Raw genomic sequence first — 17,637 nt, 5'->3', positions numbered from 1 at the left:
CTGTGAAATCACGGAGTTGCATAGGCTGACATCACATAAAAGTTTCCCACACTGGCATATTTACTGACAATCTGTGCAGACACAAGCAGGCTGTCCTGGAGGGGCTTGCAGCCCCTGAGTAAAAGTGATAAAGAAGTTGGTATGTGAGGAGGGTCGCACGTCATGGGGAAACCATGCTGCAATTCGGGAATGGGGCAGAGGGGCTCCTTTGAGTGCCATGGACAGCAGAGACTTTGCTCTGTGGTTGTCTTGAAAGCCCTTTGGGGGAGATGGGGGAGTGGCCTGGCTTTGCCTCCCACTCGGGTTACAGGAGCCACTTCTGCTGGGAATGACTGGTTATTGTTACAGTCAGGTAATAAAGAGCATAATTAAGGAGGAATGTTGGGCCATGTATCTGGGGGAGAGGCAGGGGCTGTGGGGGTTGCAGCTAAGAGGGAAGGCTTCATCACCACCTTCCCACTGGAGGGGAAGTTTTGATCCATCTGTGCCTTCTGGGTAGCTCAGGATTGGGCTTGTGGAGCAATGGGGAGATCATTCCAGTGTCCCTTAAGCAAGGAGCTGTCTGTCCCTCTGGAAACCTGCTGGCTGGGTCTTATTCAGCAGGCGTGTGCATAGCCTAAGTCTCTGGGCAGGGACAGGACTTTTCTTTCAGCCTGCACTGTGTCCCATCCTGGGGCAAGGGCAGGCACAGGAATCTTGCCAAAGCCGGCTTGTCACATCTCCAGACAGCCTCGGAGGAGCAGGCTGAGGCTGTAGCGCTGGGTGCCCTTTGGGCCTTCCCCAGCATGGCAGGCTCAGCCAGGCTCCAGATGATGTGGAAGCAAATCTGGAGCTGAGTCCTGACCCCTCAGCTCCCTGGGCTTAGGCGGTGTTTGGTTAGAGAGCCGTGGCATGGATTCCTCATGCTCGCGGTCAGGCTCTTAGCCAATCCGCCAGGGGGGAAGGATAAACACAGGAGGAAGCAGAAGGGGGTGCTGAGCAGAGCAAGGCCCTGGGAATGTGCCGATGCTGCAGCCCAGCCTGCTGATTGCACAACCCATTGCACACAGCTGCAGGAACACGCTGGTGCGCACAGGGCAGGGTTGATTCTTGACATTACTTTCCCCACTGCCACCCTGGGGACATCCAGCTGTGATGCACAGTGCCAAGCCCCTCTCGGTTGGAGCTGTGCATCTTGCTACAACACTAGCTGCTCCTGGGCTGGCACGCCACTGCTGATCTCCTCAGCTTTGGTAAGAAACCAGGCCATACCATTTTATACGAGGTACTGGCTCCCTGCTGCTGCCCTCGTGGGCCTTCCTGCTTTATAGTGTGTTTGCCAAGGCTAGCAGCATTTGCCCTACTAAGCCCTGTATCCCTGTGACACTCAGCACCCATTCCATTGTATGCAGGCACAGGGAGTGCCCTGTGGCTGCAATGGGAGACAAAACCCAGCACCTGGCTGTGCAGAGCCTCCCTGCTGTAGAACTGGCAGCCAGGAGCTCCTGGGGTCTTCAGGCCTATGGTGCTGGCCCTGTTCCACCACACATCCACTATGTATTTTGTCACTGTTATACTGCCACTGGCATCCCTGTGAGTGTTCGTCTCTGCTGCTTTTTATGTGAAGGTTTCCCAAGCCTGCTATAGCCAAGAATGAATCAAGTGCCCTTTGGACTGGGTTTCAGGTGAAGGCCTGCGCACAACGAGATGATAGACCTGGGCCATTTGCCTGTGACTCTTGTAGACCAAGGGATACAAACCAAATGGCCACTGCCACTATCTTCTCATCTGATCACTGCGGGCTGCTCCCTCTCCTGGCTCTGCTGTACTTTGGGCAATGCCTGTCAGAAGTGGGGAACTGATTTGAAGTCAGTGTAGCAGCAATCCTCCAAAGGCCCTTGGGCTGTAGACACTTGCCCCCCCCTTCCCACCCTGCTGGCGGCAGGGCTGGAGGCTTGCCTACCATAGTGCTCTGGGAGCACTCCCTTGTCAAGCCTGAAGTGAATGCACAGCAGCACTACAGTCAGTGACGTTTGCAAGCACTTGAGACAAAAGTGTTTGGAGAAATAGCTGGACTTTCAGAACAGACCATGGTGGGTACCTGTAACTTTGCAAATCCTTTCTGTTTTGGGAACCATGCAGAGCTGAGATGGTGAAAAATAATGGGGGCAGATGTCTGTGGGTCAGGAAATGGAAATGTGTAGCAGGAAGACTTTACAGAGTCTATGGCTTTTTGTTGTTCTTCCCTCCCGTTCTCTCCTTGCTGGCTTTCACAGCACTTGCGTCAGAGCACAGAGTGCTTCATTTGTAGTTCAAGAGTGTAACCCACACTGTTCCTCTGAAACCAAGAACAAAAACTGACCCTCTGGAATAAGGCTTCAGTGGCACAGGGAGGCGCTCAGCTTGGCATACTCTTTTCCTCCTCATCATTAGTGTCTCCCCACCCTTTGCTGGTGTTCCCCAGCCTGTTAAAACAGTTGACCTTGTTGTCATCTCTAGGTTCCCACATCTGGTTCTCATTATGAGATCCCAGGATGCAGTTCTCCAAGTTGCTCCCTTCCTTCCACCCCCAGGTGACCCAGACAGGATTATGGGTGATTACAAGACAGGCAACAGAGCAAGAATAGGTGGGGGAGGGACTGTTATAAATAGAAGTACCATAAACTTATCAGCCTATCACTCGAGGTAAATTCTGGTTTTAATCTCTCAGACCTGTAAATATGATGACTTGCAGGGGCCAGGCACTGTTAACTCTTTCAGAGCCCTGCAGCACCCTGTAGCCTTGAGGCCATGCGTCCATCTCTGACAAGAAGTGTGATGCGGTGGAGAGCCTGAGGGCTCAGAGGTGCTTGAAGATGGGCCTGGGAGAAAGTTCCTGAACCAAGAGGATGATTTGGCCAATTATGTAGAGGCACAGAGTCATGAGGAGAGACAAGATTGCAAACCCATGCCATCAGAGTGGGGTGGGGGTGCAGGGAGGAGAAAGTAGTGCTGGAAGCACCTCTGTTTGGATATTGATCATGTTTGGAAGTTTGGGGAAGGCAGAGAAAAATCAGTCCAAACATTGGGATTCCTGGCATTCTCACACATACAGAGGCCTCCCCTCACCCAGCTGCATCTGTAAGGAGGGTGTTGGAGATTTAATATTTTCCTGTTCTTCAGACAAGGTTTACTTTTGGGGATCTCCTCAGTCCTCTTGTGGGGAGGGGTTAGAAAGTGGAGCACAGGAAGGGGGGACATGGGATGAGGTGTAAGGTATTGAACTGGGGCACTGAGTGGAAACACTGAGAGGGAGGTGAGAAGAGGTTGTACAAAGTGTTAAAGGATGCACAAGAACTTTGAAGAGGCTTTGAATCACAGGCCCAGAAGAGTTATGCCTTGCGTATGACAAGGTGAAAGCAGGACAAGGGACCTAGCAGGTTTGGATGTTTCTTTGCAGCCACTTTAACTGAAGGAGTTGTGAAATGGAAGGTTGTCTGGGAAGAGTCTCTCCATGTTTATACAGGAAGGCTAGCACATTGGAAGCAGGGCAATATAGTGTGGCTGAATTACTAGGCAGTGGTACTCTCCTTCCCTGGGATGCTTGCTGTGTGCAGAAAGTGCTAATAAGCTGATTCACAGAAAGGTGCTCTTCAGGCAACTCTGCAGGGGGCCTGCAGCACCTCTCCAGGCTCATTGCTCTGGGATAGAAGGCAAAATTTGGCCTGTTGAGCTTTGGGGACATTAAAGGAATTATGGGCAACAAGCGCTCTAGTATATTCTTTGGAGCAAGCACTGATACAGAGGCAGGGCCATAGCTGGTGGATGCTATGTTAGTATTGCACCTGTTCTTCCTTGCACAGAGAGGGTGAATGCAGAACGATAGCAGCATGGAAGAGTTCAGTGGCTCCTTGAGCTTCATCTCTCTTTCACTGGGACTTGGAGATGCATGAGTCTGTCCTGTGTGGAGCTGTGTGGGTGTTAAGCTTTCCAGGGTCCCTATTTTGTGGCTTCCAGCTCTCTCTTAATCCCCACTTTGGAGGGGGAGGGGCATTGTTAGTGTTATTAGGAGCTCGTGACTCTAAGGAGAAGTATTAGCTTTTAATTAATCACCTAAGCTGGCTTTGAGTAACAGCCCCTACTGAATGGAAGCTACACACCATAGGATGCTCCTCAGGGCTGGCTGCAGGCATTCCCAGGATACTTTCTGCCTAGTGAGATGAGCAAGGACCCTGGGAAGGCTGGAGCAAGGGCAGGCAATTGAGGGGAAGAGAATCCTCAGATGGCCAAAATGAATTAGAAGGAGCAGGGGAAAAGATAGTGGAGCCCCTGCCTTCCCCCAGTTTCTTTGTAGTTGGCTTAAGTGCCTCTGGCCCCAGCCTGAGGAAAGTCCTTTATTTTTAGTAGGTAGCCCCCGCCATACAACTGCCCCCCGCCACGCATGTACAGCCGGTAGCCAGCCCCCCTGCTGCAACTGTTATCAACTCTGCTGCAGCTCTAGAGCTGTTCAGCTGACACACTTTTCACGTCAGGGTGCTTATCTTACCCTTTGCCTGGGTCTCAATTGAGTTTTTCTGAAGGTGACTTTTAAGACAAAGTAGCAAAGAAAAAGGGAAGTCCAGCACCACTTAGGTCTGTGAAGCGCCTTCTGTCCTTTCTGGAGAGGCCCTTGACTCCTTTTCCCCAATGGAAAAGCTTCTGGAGTTTGGAGGTGTGAAGGTCTGTGGAAACCCCTCGGGGTCAGACATCTGCAGATTTCTTCCTGAACAGGCTCAGTAGCTTGTGGAAAGGCAGCAAAACTGGTAAACTGCCCTTTTTGCTTTTGTGAACCTGGGTCCCAATCCTGGAGCCTGGGATAAAGACAGAGTTTTCTGATAGAGTTTGTCGTGGATGCTTGCCAAACACATCATGTGATTTAGCATGGTCTCTCTTTGGCCAAGAGTGAGGCAGCAGAAGGGGGGGAGGGGAGTGCTAACCACCTGATAGAACATTTTGGCTTATGTTGAGGGGTAATGGGGGGGAGGTTGAGGAGCGGCTGCTTCGAAAAGAAGTGCTTGGGTAGATCCAAGTGTAGTAAAGTGTCAGAAGTGGGGTATAGCAGAGAGGCTGGGCCCTAGGGACTGAGCGAGGGAAGCATGTGCCCATGGTGCTGGCCCTCAGTTGACTCTTCCAGTCAAACATCGCTCAGAGCAGCAGACAGGCAATTGCTGCTGCATCGCTGCAACCTTAGGGGGTGAGAAGACAAGGCTGTCATGAAGGAATGACCGCTGTGCTGGCCCCGTGGTCTGTGGCTGTATGGGGGAGGTACTGGCACAGCTCAGGAACTCACAGGCTCTGCTTCTGGCCAGCCAGGGTGCTAGCCTGCCAGCTTTGTTGCACATCTGTCTGCTAGATGCTTCCTTCTGTAGCAAGTGTTCGCATGAGAGCAGTGTCACCTCCTTCCCCCCCCCAATTCCCAGGCTCTGCTGCTGAGGTGTGTGGTACACAGAGGGTTAGGTGTCTTTCAAGGGAACAGCTATCCAGGTTTTTCTCTCTAGCCAGGGTTACTAAGGGAAAGATCCCCCCCCATCCACACACACACCCTGTCCGTTTGGCAGAATTCCTAGCTGGATTTATTTCTGCCGATTTGCTTGTCTTGGTATGAAAGGGATTTGCAGAGGGGAGAGCTCCAATTGGCTGGGTACAGGCTGAAACCCCTCGTTTTCATTTTTGCGGTTCATTGGCTAACCTTTCCCCAGTGTTTGGCCTTTGGGGGGGGAGGATGGGGGTCAGTCCTTTGATTGTGTGTGAGCAAGTCTTTTGGGCAAGTGACATTGTTTTAATATGAAGCTTTTGGGCCTTTCAGGAAGGGCCGTCTTCATTATCTGAGCTCAGGGGGAGGGAGCCGGGCCTTCTCTTCCACTTTCTTGGCAGTGTCTTTGGCATTGAGGGTTGGCATCAACCCCAGAGGGCTGCAGACTCCCACTTCAGAGAGACAGATAAAGAAAGCACTTTCTGTCAACAAAACCCAGCCCAGCTTCCCCAGAACAGAAGAGGGGAGGAGGAACCCTCTGGGAGAAAGGGGAAGAAAGTCCATTGCTTGCCCGCACAGGAGAGGGAAGAGGGAGGAGGGCTCCTGCAGAGGCTGGGAGCTGTTCCAGAACTGTCATGGCAGCAGTGGAGAAATTCCAGCATGTTCTGCAAAATGGAGGCAAGGGTCCAAAGAGAAGAAACCAGCCTTCCAAAAGCACCCTAAGAGCCCACACATATAGCCTTGCCACAGGGCCCTTGCCTCTGCACTGATCGCACTCTCCCATGGCTTGCAAAAGTCAGCTCTTCAGGCAGCTATTAATGCTGAGGTGACCCTGGTGAGACCAGTGGCTCTTGTAGCTTCACTAATGGAGCCTGTTGCAGGCAACATCAGCTCCAGGTTGGTCCTGGTTGGGCAAGCTCTGTGGAGCCACGTGCCTTACAGAGCTCAGGCCTGACTCCATGACCTTTCTCCCATGTATCCTGAGACTGACCCCCAGGAAGCTTGCATGTCTCGCAGCCAGAGCTTGGCTCACAGATTGCTGTAGACAAGCCTTCTCTGGCTGTCCAGCTTCCCATACTGTGTCACCACCCTGACTTGTCCCACATACACTGTTTCTGTCTGGTTTTACACTGGGATGCAGATAGGTATGGACAGATGGTACCTCTTGAACTGAAGGATTTGCTAATCTTCTTGGATCAGCTTCTTGACTCTGAAACGGTCTGGTGTAGGGCTTTAGGTGATTCTGACCTCCAAGGCAAGGGCCTTTTTTGTCTTTCTCATGGCTCTTGCTTCCACTTCCTCTCCCCTTGCAGGCCACGACATTAATGGAGCTTTGGAACCATCTAACATCGACACTAGCATCCTGGAAGAGTACATCAGCAAGGAAGACTCACCAGATATGTAAGTGCTTCCCTGGCTCCACAGCAGGAACAGTGTCCACTATTGTTTTCTGTGGAGAGAAGTCAAGCAATTCCCTGTCCTGCAATGTGAAGAATTATCTATAAATCACTATGTGCCCTGGCTGCACCCCTGTCCCTCTTAAAGTCCTCCTTCAGTGCTCTTTCTTCCCTTACTCATTTCCTGTCCGTCCTCCTGTCTCTTCCCTGCTTCTTGCCTTTGAATTTTCCCAGTCTCTTAGTCACTCTCTTCTTTCCCTTCTTTCTCCTGATGGCACAGAAAAACACTTTTCCTCCATTGCTTTGGGCAATGTGAAAGCAAGCACCAGCAGCTCAGTATGAGAGATTGAATCCCCAGCACAACACGTGTGTGAAGCAGGGAAGGGTCTCCCTATGTGCACTGACATCGGCAGAGTGCAGGGGAAACCAGACCTTGATAGTAGTTTGGATGATCTGGATCATAGGGTGGGAGCAAGATCTTTGGAGCTGACGTGACAAAGCTGCTTGCCTGCGCAAGTCCATAAACTGAGCCATAGTGAGCAGAGCCTGCTGTCAGACCAGCATGTTGTATTTGGTAAAGCAAGCGTTTTAGGCTTCAGATAGGATGTCCGTGTGGAAGGCATCGTGGCATGATAGGGACCTGATAGTGTAACAGCACCACGATGGCGAGATGAAGGGAAATGGGGGCTAGCCTTGCTGGTGCCTTCACAAGCTTTGAGGTTGGTATCCTGGGTGCTTCTAGCCTTTAAAGCTCCACAGATGGATTTTGCACCCTTAGGGCTGTGTTGGTCCCACCAATCCAGGCAACCCACCTTCCTTGCCTGCATATTCCTGCCAGTGCCAGTAGGATGCTGACTGTTCTGCTCATCTTCTGAATGCCCTAGTGCACCTAAGAAACTCTGTCCCCATTCCTGCATGTTTGGGGAGGGAAGGGCTGGGTAGTGGGTGGAAAGTGCCATCTCCCTGTACCACTGAGGTTGTCCCCTTCTCTCTCACAGCTGTTTCCCTGACATCCCTGCTTCAGCCAGCTATGCACACCCCCAGCCCTCCAGCTCAGCCGCCATCAATGTGCCTCTTGCCAGCTCCATCGCCAGTGCTGGGCATGTGACCAACCCTGCTTCCAGTGGTTCCCTCCACCTTCCTCCCCCAGGCAGCCAGATCCCAATCCGTCATGGTCCTCTTTTGACCAACCCTTGTGGACCCAGCGCTCACCTCAACTGCAATAACAACAATGGCATGGTGGTGCCCAAGGGCTACCTTGGTGGCCACTGCATAAACAATGCGGTCCCTCCAATCAAATCGGAGCCCAAGGCCTCCTATGCACCTGGGTAAGTGAGATTGGGGGAGGCAGAACAAGGGCAAATAATGGGCCAGGCATTCCTCTGAGGCTGGGGGGGCCTGGAGGTTATTTTTCCCACAGTACCCTAATGGCTGACAACTTCAGTGTGTATTAAGTCCTTGCTTCACAAAGAGATGTTTTTTATGAGTGTAGGTCCTGAAGTTCCTGAAAGATTGTTCACAGTTTTGATCTTAAGTATGTGCACTGGATTAGAGAGAATCAATAACATCCCATATGTCAGCAGGTGGTGTTAGAACAATGGCTTTGGATGGTAAAGATAGTCATGCTGTCCACCTCCAACTGTGTGATGGGAGAACATTTTATTATTTTTTTTAGGAAGAAAAATTTGTAGAATAAGTTTGAAAAAGAGAAAATTCAGTCTCCAGGATGTTTCCAGACTATCCATCCCAGGGGAAGATGTTAATGAAATTGGTCAAAGAGATGCACTTAGCTTAGCCTGATGCTTTAGATACTCCAGTCAAGAGGAGAAAGAGATGGCATCTGAGCTGGATTTGTACTCCTTTACAATGAGCTCTGGATGCAGCCCTTGTGAAGGAGGAGAACTGGGTTTTAGTATTGCTGATGGACTTGACTGGACAATTAGACCTGGGAGGAGAAAAGATGTGGTTTGCGCTCTCTGGGGTGGCCTTGTCCAGAGCAGGCAGGAAGAGAATGACCCTGTCAGGCTAGGAGAGCACAGCAACATGGCAGCTGTGGTCTGCAATGGCTGAACGGACCAGACAGCACCTTTGTTGGTAAAGAGCAATTGGACGTGGCATGTTGGGAGGGTATTGCAGTGCTGGCTGGAACAGGAATTAGCATGGTGGGAGGGAGAAGTTACTAGAGATTGTGAGTCAGGGAGGGAACCGTGTGTCCATGGTAAAACGTTCCTGAGCTGTTATAGCTGAGAGAAGAGGATCATGCTCCCTGGATGCAGCAGTTATGTGCATTCAGTTCCTGGCAGCCTTGGGTCAGTTTGCATAAAGCTTTATTGCCTGAAGACTCAAAGGGAAGAATACATCTGGTTTCTTCTTCCTCATGCACTTCTCTGGTCCTCTGGTCTGTGCTGCTCTCCTCCAGTCACAGGGAAGTGAAACAAGAAGGTGATTTGAAGCTGTGTAGATGAAAATTAAAGTGTGCAGCAGTGCATCCAGTACCAGGAGGCCTCAGCAGTTGGCAGGGGTCATGCCACAAGGAACTGCTTGATGCTCAGATCTGTCCCAGTGGTACTGGTGGTGGATAGTCCTGCTGCCTTCCCTCTATAGCCATCCTCTGGGCCTTCTTCAGTGCAGTTGGTGGCTGTTGGATGTAAAGATCAAGGAGGTCAGAATGGTCTCCAGGCTGGCTCATCTCTGCAAACCACACTAGCTTTTCTTCCTCTGTCTTGTGCCCTCTAGTGTTGCCAGCAAGTACAACATTATTCCCAGACTTGGAAGCCCCCAGCTCACGGAACCAATGATTCGGTATAAATGTGACTCCACTGGGATGACCATGGCCCTTTGGATGAACTTGAAAAGATCGTTCAGAATGAGACAGCCAAAAAAATCTGCCTCTGTTTTATTCCTAGACTGGTGATAATATGGAGTTCTTCCTTGTTCTGTACCCAGAAGGCTGGAAGTAGCTCAGGGAGAGCCATGCCCAAAAGCGTAATATGACACCTTTCAGTCATATCCCTTTCTTCTGCATGCATCTGGCATGCTCCAGGATGTGAGAGATCATGACTAAGGATCATAGCTCTACTATGTTCATAAACTAGACCAAATTACCTGTCTGCTGGTTATATGTCATCTTGCCTTATACCAGAACAAGAAATCCCTAGTCTTGCAGAGACATCAGAAACCACTATGACTGTGAGAAGAGCTCTGTATTCATTCAGGGGCTGGGGTAAGGTGACTGGGGCATATGTCTTGGATATGGCTCATTCAGCTTTGTGTGTGATGGATCCTTGCCTTGGCATATGGCTACCTCAGCGGACTCTTCCAGGACCTGGTGATTGTCGCAAGTAATGGAAGCTGGGTTCCTAGCAAATCCTTGTTATTGGAGATGGAGAACTTGGTTTAGGTGTAGATGAATTGGGTCACTTTCGGTGGTGGCACTTCTTCAGCATCCCAGAATAACTCTTCTCTGTTGTCCTAGGCTTTTCCTGGAGAAACAATCTTATGTGTTGGATACCAGCGAACCCTGTTCGTGGACTGAGTGTGTCCTCCTGACCTCCCTAAGCTCTCAGAGTGAACTCTGAAGTGTTGTCCATCTTTCTGCACTGAGACCTTTTCCAGGCTTCCGGGATTCCTTTATGTCCCTGGTCCTTCTGTTATTGCCCAAAACTTGGCTTGCTGAGACCCAAATCCATATAAATTTGTAGGAAATAAAGAGTATAAAGTCATGGCCAGCTTGGCAAGAGGCCTGGAAATAAGGCTGGTGATGGATACTCCAGATTCAGAGTATGAGGGGGATGGAAATGAAGGTGGAGCATGAGGGAAGAGTGGTGAGAATTCTTTATTAGGATTATCCCACACTATCTCTCTGCAGCTCCTGTTGTGTACCAATTAGTTGGTGAGAACCCATTTCCTAGGCAGTTGACTCCATTGGTGCAGGAGTCCTGGTGGGTGGTATGGTTTACACTTGGGTGCCCTTGGGAGCTGAAGGATCTGGTTTCAGAGAGACTTGTGTATGGTGTTCTGCACGTTTCCTCCCCACAGTCCTAAGGGCTTAGTTTGCTTTTTGGCCAGTTTTCATCCAAGCAGCACTGGTTTGTCTGGGAATATTTTGCTGCCACAAAGCTGATGGCGTAAGACAGAGAGTGCAAAAGGATCCCCATTGGAAATCCACCTTTGACAAGGAATGTGATGTCAGGAGGTGGGGAGGAAAGCACAGTCAGGTTTGTCTCATAAAAAGCAGGCTTTGGCAGGGTGCTGGGCTGCTGAAACCTGGTGGAATTTGCAGAGGCTGTGTGTCACCTGGGATGCAGCAGATATGAATGGACAGACAAGATATCTCCCTGCCAGAATAAGTCCCTGCCAAATATCTCCATGGAGGCAGAGCGCGTTGCCGATGTTAAAGTGAAGTGAGCCTTTGTGAAGAGTGTAGGCAACAATTGTGCCATCCAGCCCACAAAGCCACCATCTCCCTGCCTGTCTCTGCTGTAACTCTGGGTTGCAGTGGCCATGGCTTAGTCTAGTTGAGACCAGGGCCTCAGCTTTTTGAATGCATTTGGTCCCCATGTCTCTGGAGAAGAACTGGTGTCTGAGGCAGGCAAGGCCTTTGCATGCCTGGCATGACCCTGGCATGAAGATTTGTGAGTCTTCAGCCTTCCCCTGCAGGGGATTGTGCATGGTGGAGGGGCTGGAAAAAACAAAATGGAGAATAAGTTCAAATTAATTCACAAAAAGATGCTTTGGAAAAGGCTAAAGAATCTAGCTGCCTGGAGTCTGAGCTGTCTGAAGGTAAAAGAATAAAGCAGGAACTAAAAGTAGGAGTTAATCAGCTTGCTTCCCTGTGTTTGTGCTGCCACTGCACAAGTAGAAAGTTGATTGTCAGTCCTGCTGTCCTTGAGCTATGGGGTGTGCTGGATAAGGCCACTGAGATTTCCCACTTTCTTTTTGTTTCATTTTGCTGTTGGCCAAATTCTGCTCTTGGTGACACTGGAGTAAAGCCAGGGTGATACTACTGGCAGCTCTGGTGCTCAGGTTTGCATAGGTTGTGAGGCAGTGCAGGAACCAGCTCGCAGGCTTCCCAGCCTTCACTTTCATGCATCAGATCCGAGGTCAGAGACAGGCTTCCCCAGAGCGTCCTATTTATTCATAGTGAAGTAAGTGGTCTTTCTCTGTATCTTTCATATACATTTCTATTTGGCTTTTCTTAACTGGTCATGAGCTACTGAGCAAAGAGGGAAGTCCTATTGGCAGGTCAGCAAAATGTCTGTCCCTGCAAATCAGATCAAAAGAAGACCTGTGGGGAGAGGTTCAGAGTGACAGCTACAGCAGTCTCTACCTTGTCAGCAGGAGGCACTTAGGGTGACGGGAATCTGCTGTGGGTGCAGCTGAGGTTTCCCTTTGGAGTCTGGAAGGTGCTTTGATCAAACTGGACCTATCAATTATGTTGGAAGCTGGTTTAAAATGACCTTCACTTTTTTTTCCCAATCCCTTGCAGCACTTTACCCGACTCTCCCCCGGATTCTGGATCAGAAGCCTACTCCCCTCAGCAGGTGAATGGTAAGTGCTTAAAAGAAGGGGGGGGGGGGAATCAAAAAACAAAACCCAACATCCTCCCCCTCTTTGTTCAGTGAAAGTGGTTGGCTCTGAAATCTTTATCAGACGGGAGAAAACAGGCGGCTGCAATACGTGGGGAGATTATCAGTTAGTAAATATCCCTAGACTTTCGCCTATTGTTCTACTGCTAGTTTTTGCAAGGGGGGAGAGCGAACAAGAGAGGGAGCAGGAGAGAAGGCAAGGTGTGAATCCATTTACACTGTGAGAGATCGGCAGAGTGTGGCTTGTCCCCAAGCAGGGTGGGATGTGGAGCCTGCAAGCCTCCTTGTCCTGCCCTCCGCCTCGGGTGAGTGAAAGGCTAGGAGTGCAAGCATGTCCGAAATGAAGCTCAGCTCGGGGAGACAGAAATGAACTCGCCGTTCAGCAGTAAGTTCCTTCCGAGCCCTTCCCTCCCCTTCAGTGAGGCCAGCTGATCCTGGGGGGGGTCTTCTGCCCCTCCTGCAAAGGACAGGGAGAGCTGGGCCCCTCCCAGGCACAGGCAGGGTCACTGCCAGGCCCTTCTGACTCCCTATGGGGAAGGGGAAGCCACTGGGTGTTATTTCCGACCTTCATCATCCTTTGATGGAGGAAACTCCTTGGTGAGGAAGGAAAGTTACTCCTGATCCCCCCTCCCCCTCCCCAGCAGCACCCTGTTCCCCAGGCTCCAGCCCAGTCCCCAACCAGGAACGGTGCCTGCTCTTTTTTTCGATGGAAGAGGTCAAGAGTTCTGTTTATCTTACAAAAAAATCCCTGGAATTCCTCCTGGCCCTTCCTTAAATATAACAAAGAGGCCGAGTTGTTCACCACAGGGAGAACTGCTTTGACATACTGGCAGAACAGCAGCACTGCTGCTTTGGGAGAACAGGAGAAAGCAGCTCTGGAGAGTACCCACGGAACAGCTCATTCCTCATGAGGGAAGGATCAAATTCTTGGATCTAGTTTTTCCCTGGATCTGGCACTGCTGGGAACACAGAGCATGGGTCCCGCATTTGGCAAAGGCATCAGCAATTACCCAGCCTCTTTCCCTGCCCTGAGTTAGAAGCATGTGGAGCTTGCTTATGATACCCTATGGAGATAGTGAAGATCGTGTTTGGAGTATCTGCTCTCCTAGTATCCTGCTGGAAGGGCATGTTCTCTGAAACTTCTGTATGGGTTGTCCCTTGAAAGCAGCACAAGGTGTCCCAGCTTGTACACAAGCTACCAGTGCCATATCTGGCTGTACTGCAAGGACAGGACATTTACTAAGGACGTTCTAAAGAACCATTTCTTGCAGTGTTTTGCACAGGAGAGCATGAGGGTCCTCCTCTGGCCCTGAAGCAGCTGTCTGTCTGTAATGGCTTGGCCCCCTTAAAGGGTTGTTTGGAGATTACTAGAAGCTTTCTCAACCAGCTGGAATGAACAGTGCAGAGACTGCTTGGCCAGTTGTGTTGCTGAGCCATGCTAGTCTTTGCCCAAGATTATGCTGATGGAAGTTCAGTACTTGCCAGGACTGCAGAGGCCCCACTGTGCAGGATGTCAGAAACAGAGCTGGACAAGGGGCATGTCGTGCCCAGTACCATCACAACATGACTGAAAAGCAGAGAGATACTGTATCCCAGGGTTGTCACCTGTCAGCCCCAGCCATTGCAGCCAGAGCAAGGCTGGTCTTTCTTTGTTCCTGAAGTCATAATTCCTGAGGTTCTTTCCCCATTCTCCCCAGATAGTTGCAGTGTGGCTTGTAGGAGCCTCAGCCCTGGTTTGGAGCTTCTCGTTTGAGAGGTAGGTAGCTGTATAGGTTAGTTCACAGCTCTGTGGTCTTTCAGAGAAATGAGGCAGTGCTGGAGGTGGTTTGATCTAGTTCTGGCTTTAATTCTCACTCCCAGCAAGCTCTGTACCCCATTGCTGCTGCCATAAACCAACCGCTCCCTTTCCAGGGAGCCTGTGTGCCGTTCCTGATGTGGCTTCTCCTGCCTCAGTCTGCCAGGCTCAGACCATAGATCCCTGCTTGCTGCATGTTGTGGGGGAGGGACTGGCCCCTGACAGCTCCCAGTCCCCAGACCACCCCAGTGGGCTAGTGCTATTCCTTTGGGCAGAGAACTCCCCTCTTCCCTGGGGCAGCAGCAGTGTGGGTTGGTGCTCAGCTAGATTGTCAACTCCAGCAAAGTAGGCTGGCCTGGGAGCAGGAACGCTGCGTATTAGCATGGACAGGATAGTCCAATACAATGCATGTCAGAAGAAGGCACTGAGAGATCTCAGTGAGTAGCAAAAAGTCTTTGTAGGGAGCAGAATGGCTGAATATGTGGAAGCACTCTCCCCTACCCCCCTCCCCTCGGGTAGCCTTCCGTAGAAGGGCGCTGTTTACACACTTTTCCAGACACCAGAATAAGAGGAGTTTTCTTCTTTCTAATTGAGTGGTTTGGCCTCATCAGTCAACCACTGACTTGACTGGTTGTTCTGAATGACCATAGTCCATCCAATTCAGTTTCTGGTTGAAGGCTGGCTAGTGGCACCTGTTTAGGGAAGCACTCTAGTAAAGAACATGCAGATTTCTTCCCTGCTCTCCCTTCCAATGGTCTGACAGCCTGTAACAAGCTTCATGGATTTTCTCCTCCTTGCAGTTCGCTGGCACTTTGCTTCATCAGATGCCCAGGCTTCATTTTTCTTAACATCTGAAGACTGACTGATTGCAAGGTGGAGTTTGCCTGGATTTTGTCTTGTGAGCAGTGGTGAGATAGGAGTGGGTGGAGACGTATGGAGTGACCTTACGTTTTGGTGTGAATGGAAAAGCTGTGCTAGCTGCTCCTTCTTTGTCATAAGTCAAGCCTTCTCCTAGTGCTTCCTCCTCTCTGAGTAGCCCTGGACCAGTACTCTCTTGTGTCTGGCACCTTCCACGTACTCTGCTTGGTCGTCCTGAGTAGCAGTGTCAACAGAAGAGTCCCTTACTGGATTCTACTGGAAGCCCAGGAATGAATCTTCAGGCCAGCTTAAATGCAGTGGAGTTGGGAATTCAGCTGACCTTGTTTGTCCAGCAAGATGTCCCTGCTGTCCACATCCTCTTCCTCCTCCCTCATAGTGGGTGCAAAGAAGCTTTGCCTTGCATTTGCAACACCTGCAGAGTCGCTGTCCCTTCCCAACCCCTTTGCTTCCTCATATTCCAGGGCCAAGTATCCCAAGAGCCAGTGCCTAAATTTCTGCAGAGACACCTGAACTTGCAGGCTAATGCAGACACACCTTCTCCATCCATTAGGCAAAGGCTGGGAGAACAGATAAGCTTTGTTCTATTGTAGAAAAGATCAGTGCAGTCCCACTTTTCAGGATTATGAAGAGAAAGTTGGTTTGCATTGAGGGCTTGGGGAACATGCTGCACTTTTCCCACAGATCTGGAAACTTAATGAAAAGCTCTTATTTTGAATCCAGTAGCTCATTTCCACATTTTCTGACTAACTGGGTCTTGCTTCTCAGTTCCAGCTTTGTAGATGATGTGCTGTCAGCTGGACATGAGCTGTTTCAGGACCTGGCTTTCTGCGAATTTTTGATTAAACCTGTATGAGTGTGCTCTCTTGGCACAGATTTGGTGGACTAGATTGTAGAGAGTTATCAGGAGGATCACCTGAATTTAGCTGTTCTTTTCCTGTTATTTTATGTTATCATTTATCCACTCTTTAAAGGACTATGCTGTCTATCTCTTTTGCAAATGCAGATTGTGGAGTGGAATAGAGATCTTCAATTTTAATGCTAGGATTGAAGGGAAGGACTTCCATGCTGGAAAGTGTTAGAACATCCACACTAGGGTTTAGATATTACCTGCTTCTCCAGGAGTTATCTGTTAATACCTTGAATTCCCACTCATCTACATCCGAGATGTTCACTTACTTTTTTTTTCTATTTGATTCTCATGGAAAAATTTGCAAATGCTTTCAGGTCATATTTTTATTGGCATGACATCTTCAGCAACCACTGTTCTGGACCTTTTTTTTTTTTTTTTCTCAGATGTTCAGTATTAAGATTTCCCAGTGCACAGATTTTCCTGTGTAGAGCCTCTTATAGTTTTTGTCAGGTCATTTCTCATATGTGTCTTGCACTAAAGTTAGCATTAATTCTTTTAGTTTTTCTGTATTTTTTTCACCTTGTTTCTTCACTTGCAGTATCTGATAGTGGAAGGGCTTGATTTTGCCCAAAATGAAAAACCTGGCTGACTAATATCACTCCTCTTTACATTGCTTATTTTGACCATCAGTGGGGATAGTGAAGCTAGTGTAGAAGCTTATTGCAATTAGTCAGATTCAGGTCTTTGCTTTTCACTTACATATGGCAAAAGCCCATTCCATTTTAGGGTGCATCAAAAGATTAAAAATGAGCTACTGAATGATGCCAAAGCTGACGATTTCTGGAAGGTTTGGAGCAGATACCTAATATTGTCATCATGGCTGAGTTCTGATCACAAAAACTTCACAGTTGCAGTCACCAATGTGGCCAGTCCATTGGTTCCATTGACAGTGTCATACAAACACATTTGGCCTCAAAGAGACCCAGAAATTCCTTCCTGCTCCATCTGAGATGAGCACGGAGCTTTTTTAAGTCTTGCCAGCATACCAACTTTCTTACTGAGGTGTGTGCTTTCCTTTAGAAAAATTGTAGATATTATTTCCTTTGGTCAAGTCACTAGTTTCTAGACATTTTCTAGGCATGGTGGGTGAGATTCCATGATGTTGCCTAGCTTTACACATCCGAAATTTCACTGCAGAAGTCCACATTAGTTCTGCAGGCCCCTTTCTACTCAATGGAGAAAAATAAATTCCTTTCCACTATCTTAGACTCCTGCTGTAACATGAGATGACTGACATCATGAATGCATCTAATTTTTTTCATGAAGCCAGAGGAATTGTTTGTACTGATACTCAGTGAGCACTGATTGTCTATTGGCAGTGTTCATCAGCCACTTTGACTTTTTCTGAGCTAGAACAAGAAACCACTAAGGACAGTCTACAAAACAATGCAAGCAAGTGGTTAACCAGTGTGATGGGCTGTTCAGCTTTATACAGAACTTCCAAATAGAATTGCTTCTAGCCTCCAGAAATGTTTTGGTTATAACCAAAGCCCTTTGCTGAACACTGGTATTGCTGTGTTGGGCTTATGGCTAGCTGGAGTCTTAAACAGAGCTGCAGAAAGTGATTTGCATGCCCCTCCACACACCAAGTATGTATT

The 17,637-nt window shown here is 49.4% G+C and overlaps 1 protein-coding gene across 5 annotated transcripts in view; it reads left to right on the top strand.

The window, feature by feature from the left end:
• The window catches only part of MYRF (myelin regulatory factor), an 82,745-nt gene that overhangs the window by 27,963 nt on the left and 37,145 nt on the right, over positions 1-17,637 (top strand). For 4 of the 5 annotated variants that reach the window (XM_064513379.1, XM_026109298.2, XM_026109299.2 and 1 more), the window contains exons 2-4: positions 6,784-6,871; positions 7,866-8,195; positions 12,356-12,417. In XM_064513379.1, the coding sequence (XP_064369449.1) occupies positions 6,784-6,871; positions 7,866-8,195; positions 12,356-12,417 (480 nt within the window). Of the gene's footprint in view, positions 1-6,783; positions 6,872-7,865; positions 8,196-12,355; positions 12,418-12,674; positions 12,841-17,637 lie in introns of those variants that run through there. The other variant, XM_064513380.1, reaches the window with a different exon arrangement.

Source organism: Dromaius novaehollandiae, chromosome 5, assembly GCF_036370855.1.
Source record: "Dromaius novaehollandiae isolate bDroNov1 chromosome 5, bDroNov1.hap1, whole genome shotgun sequence".
Taxonomy (NCBI): domain Eukaryota; kingdom Metazoa; phylum Chordata; class Aves; order Casuariiformes; family Dromaiidae; genus Dromaius; species Dromaius novaehollandiae.
Note: the sequence above shows the minus strand (reverse complement) of the source record. Positions and strands in the feature narration are given on the sequence as shown.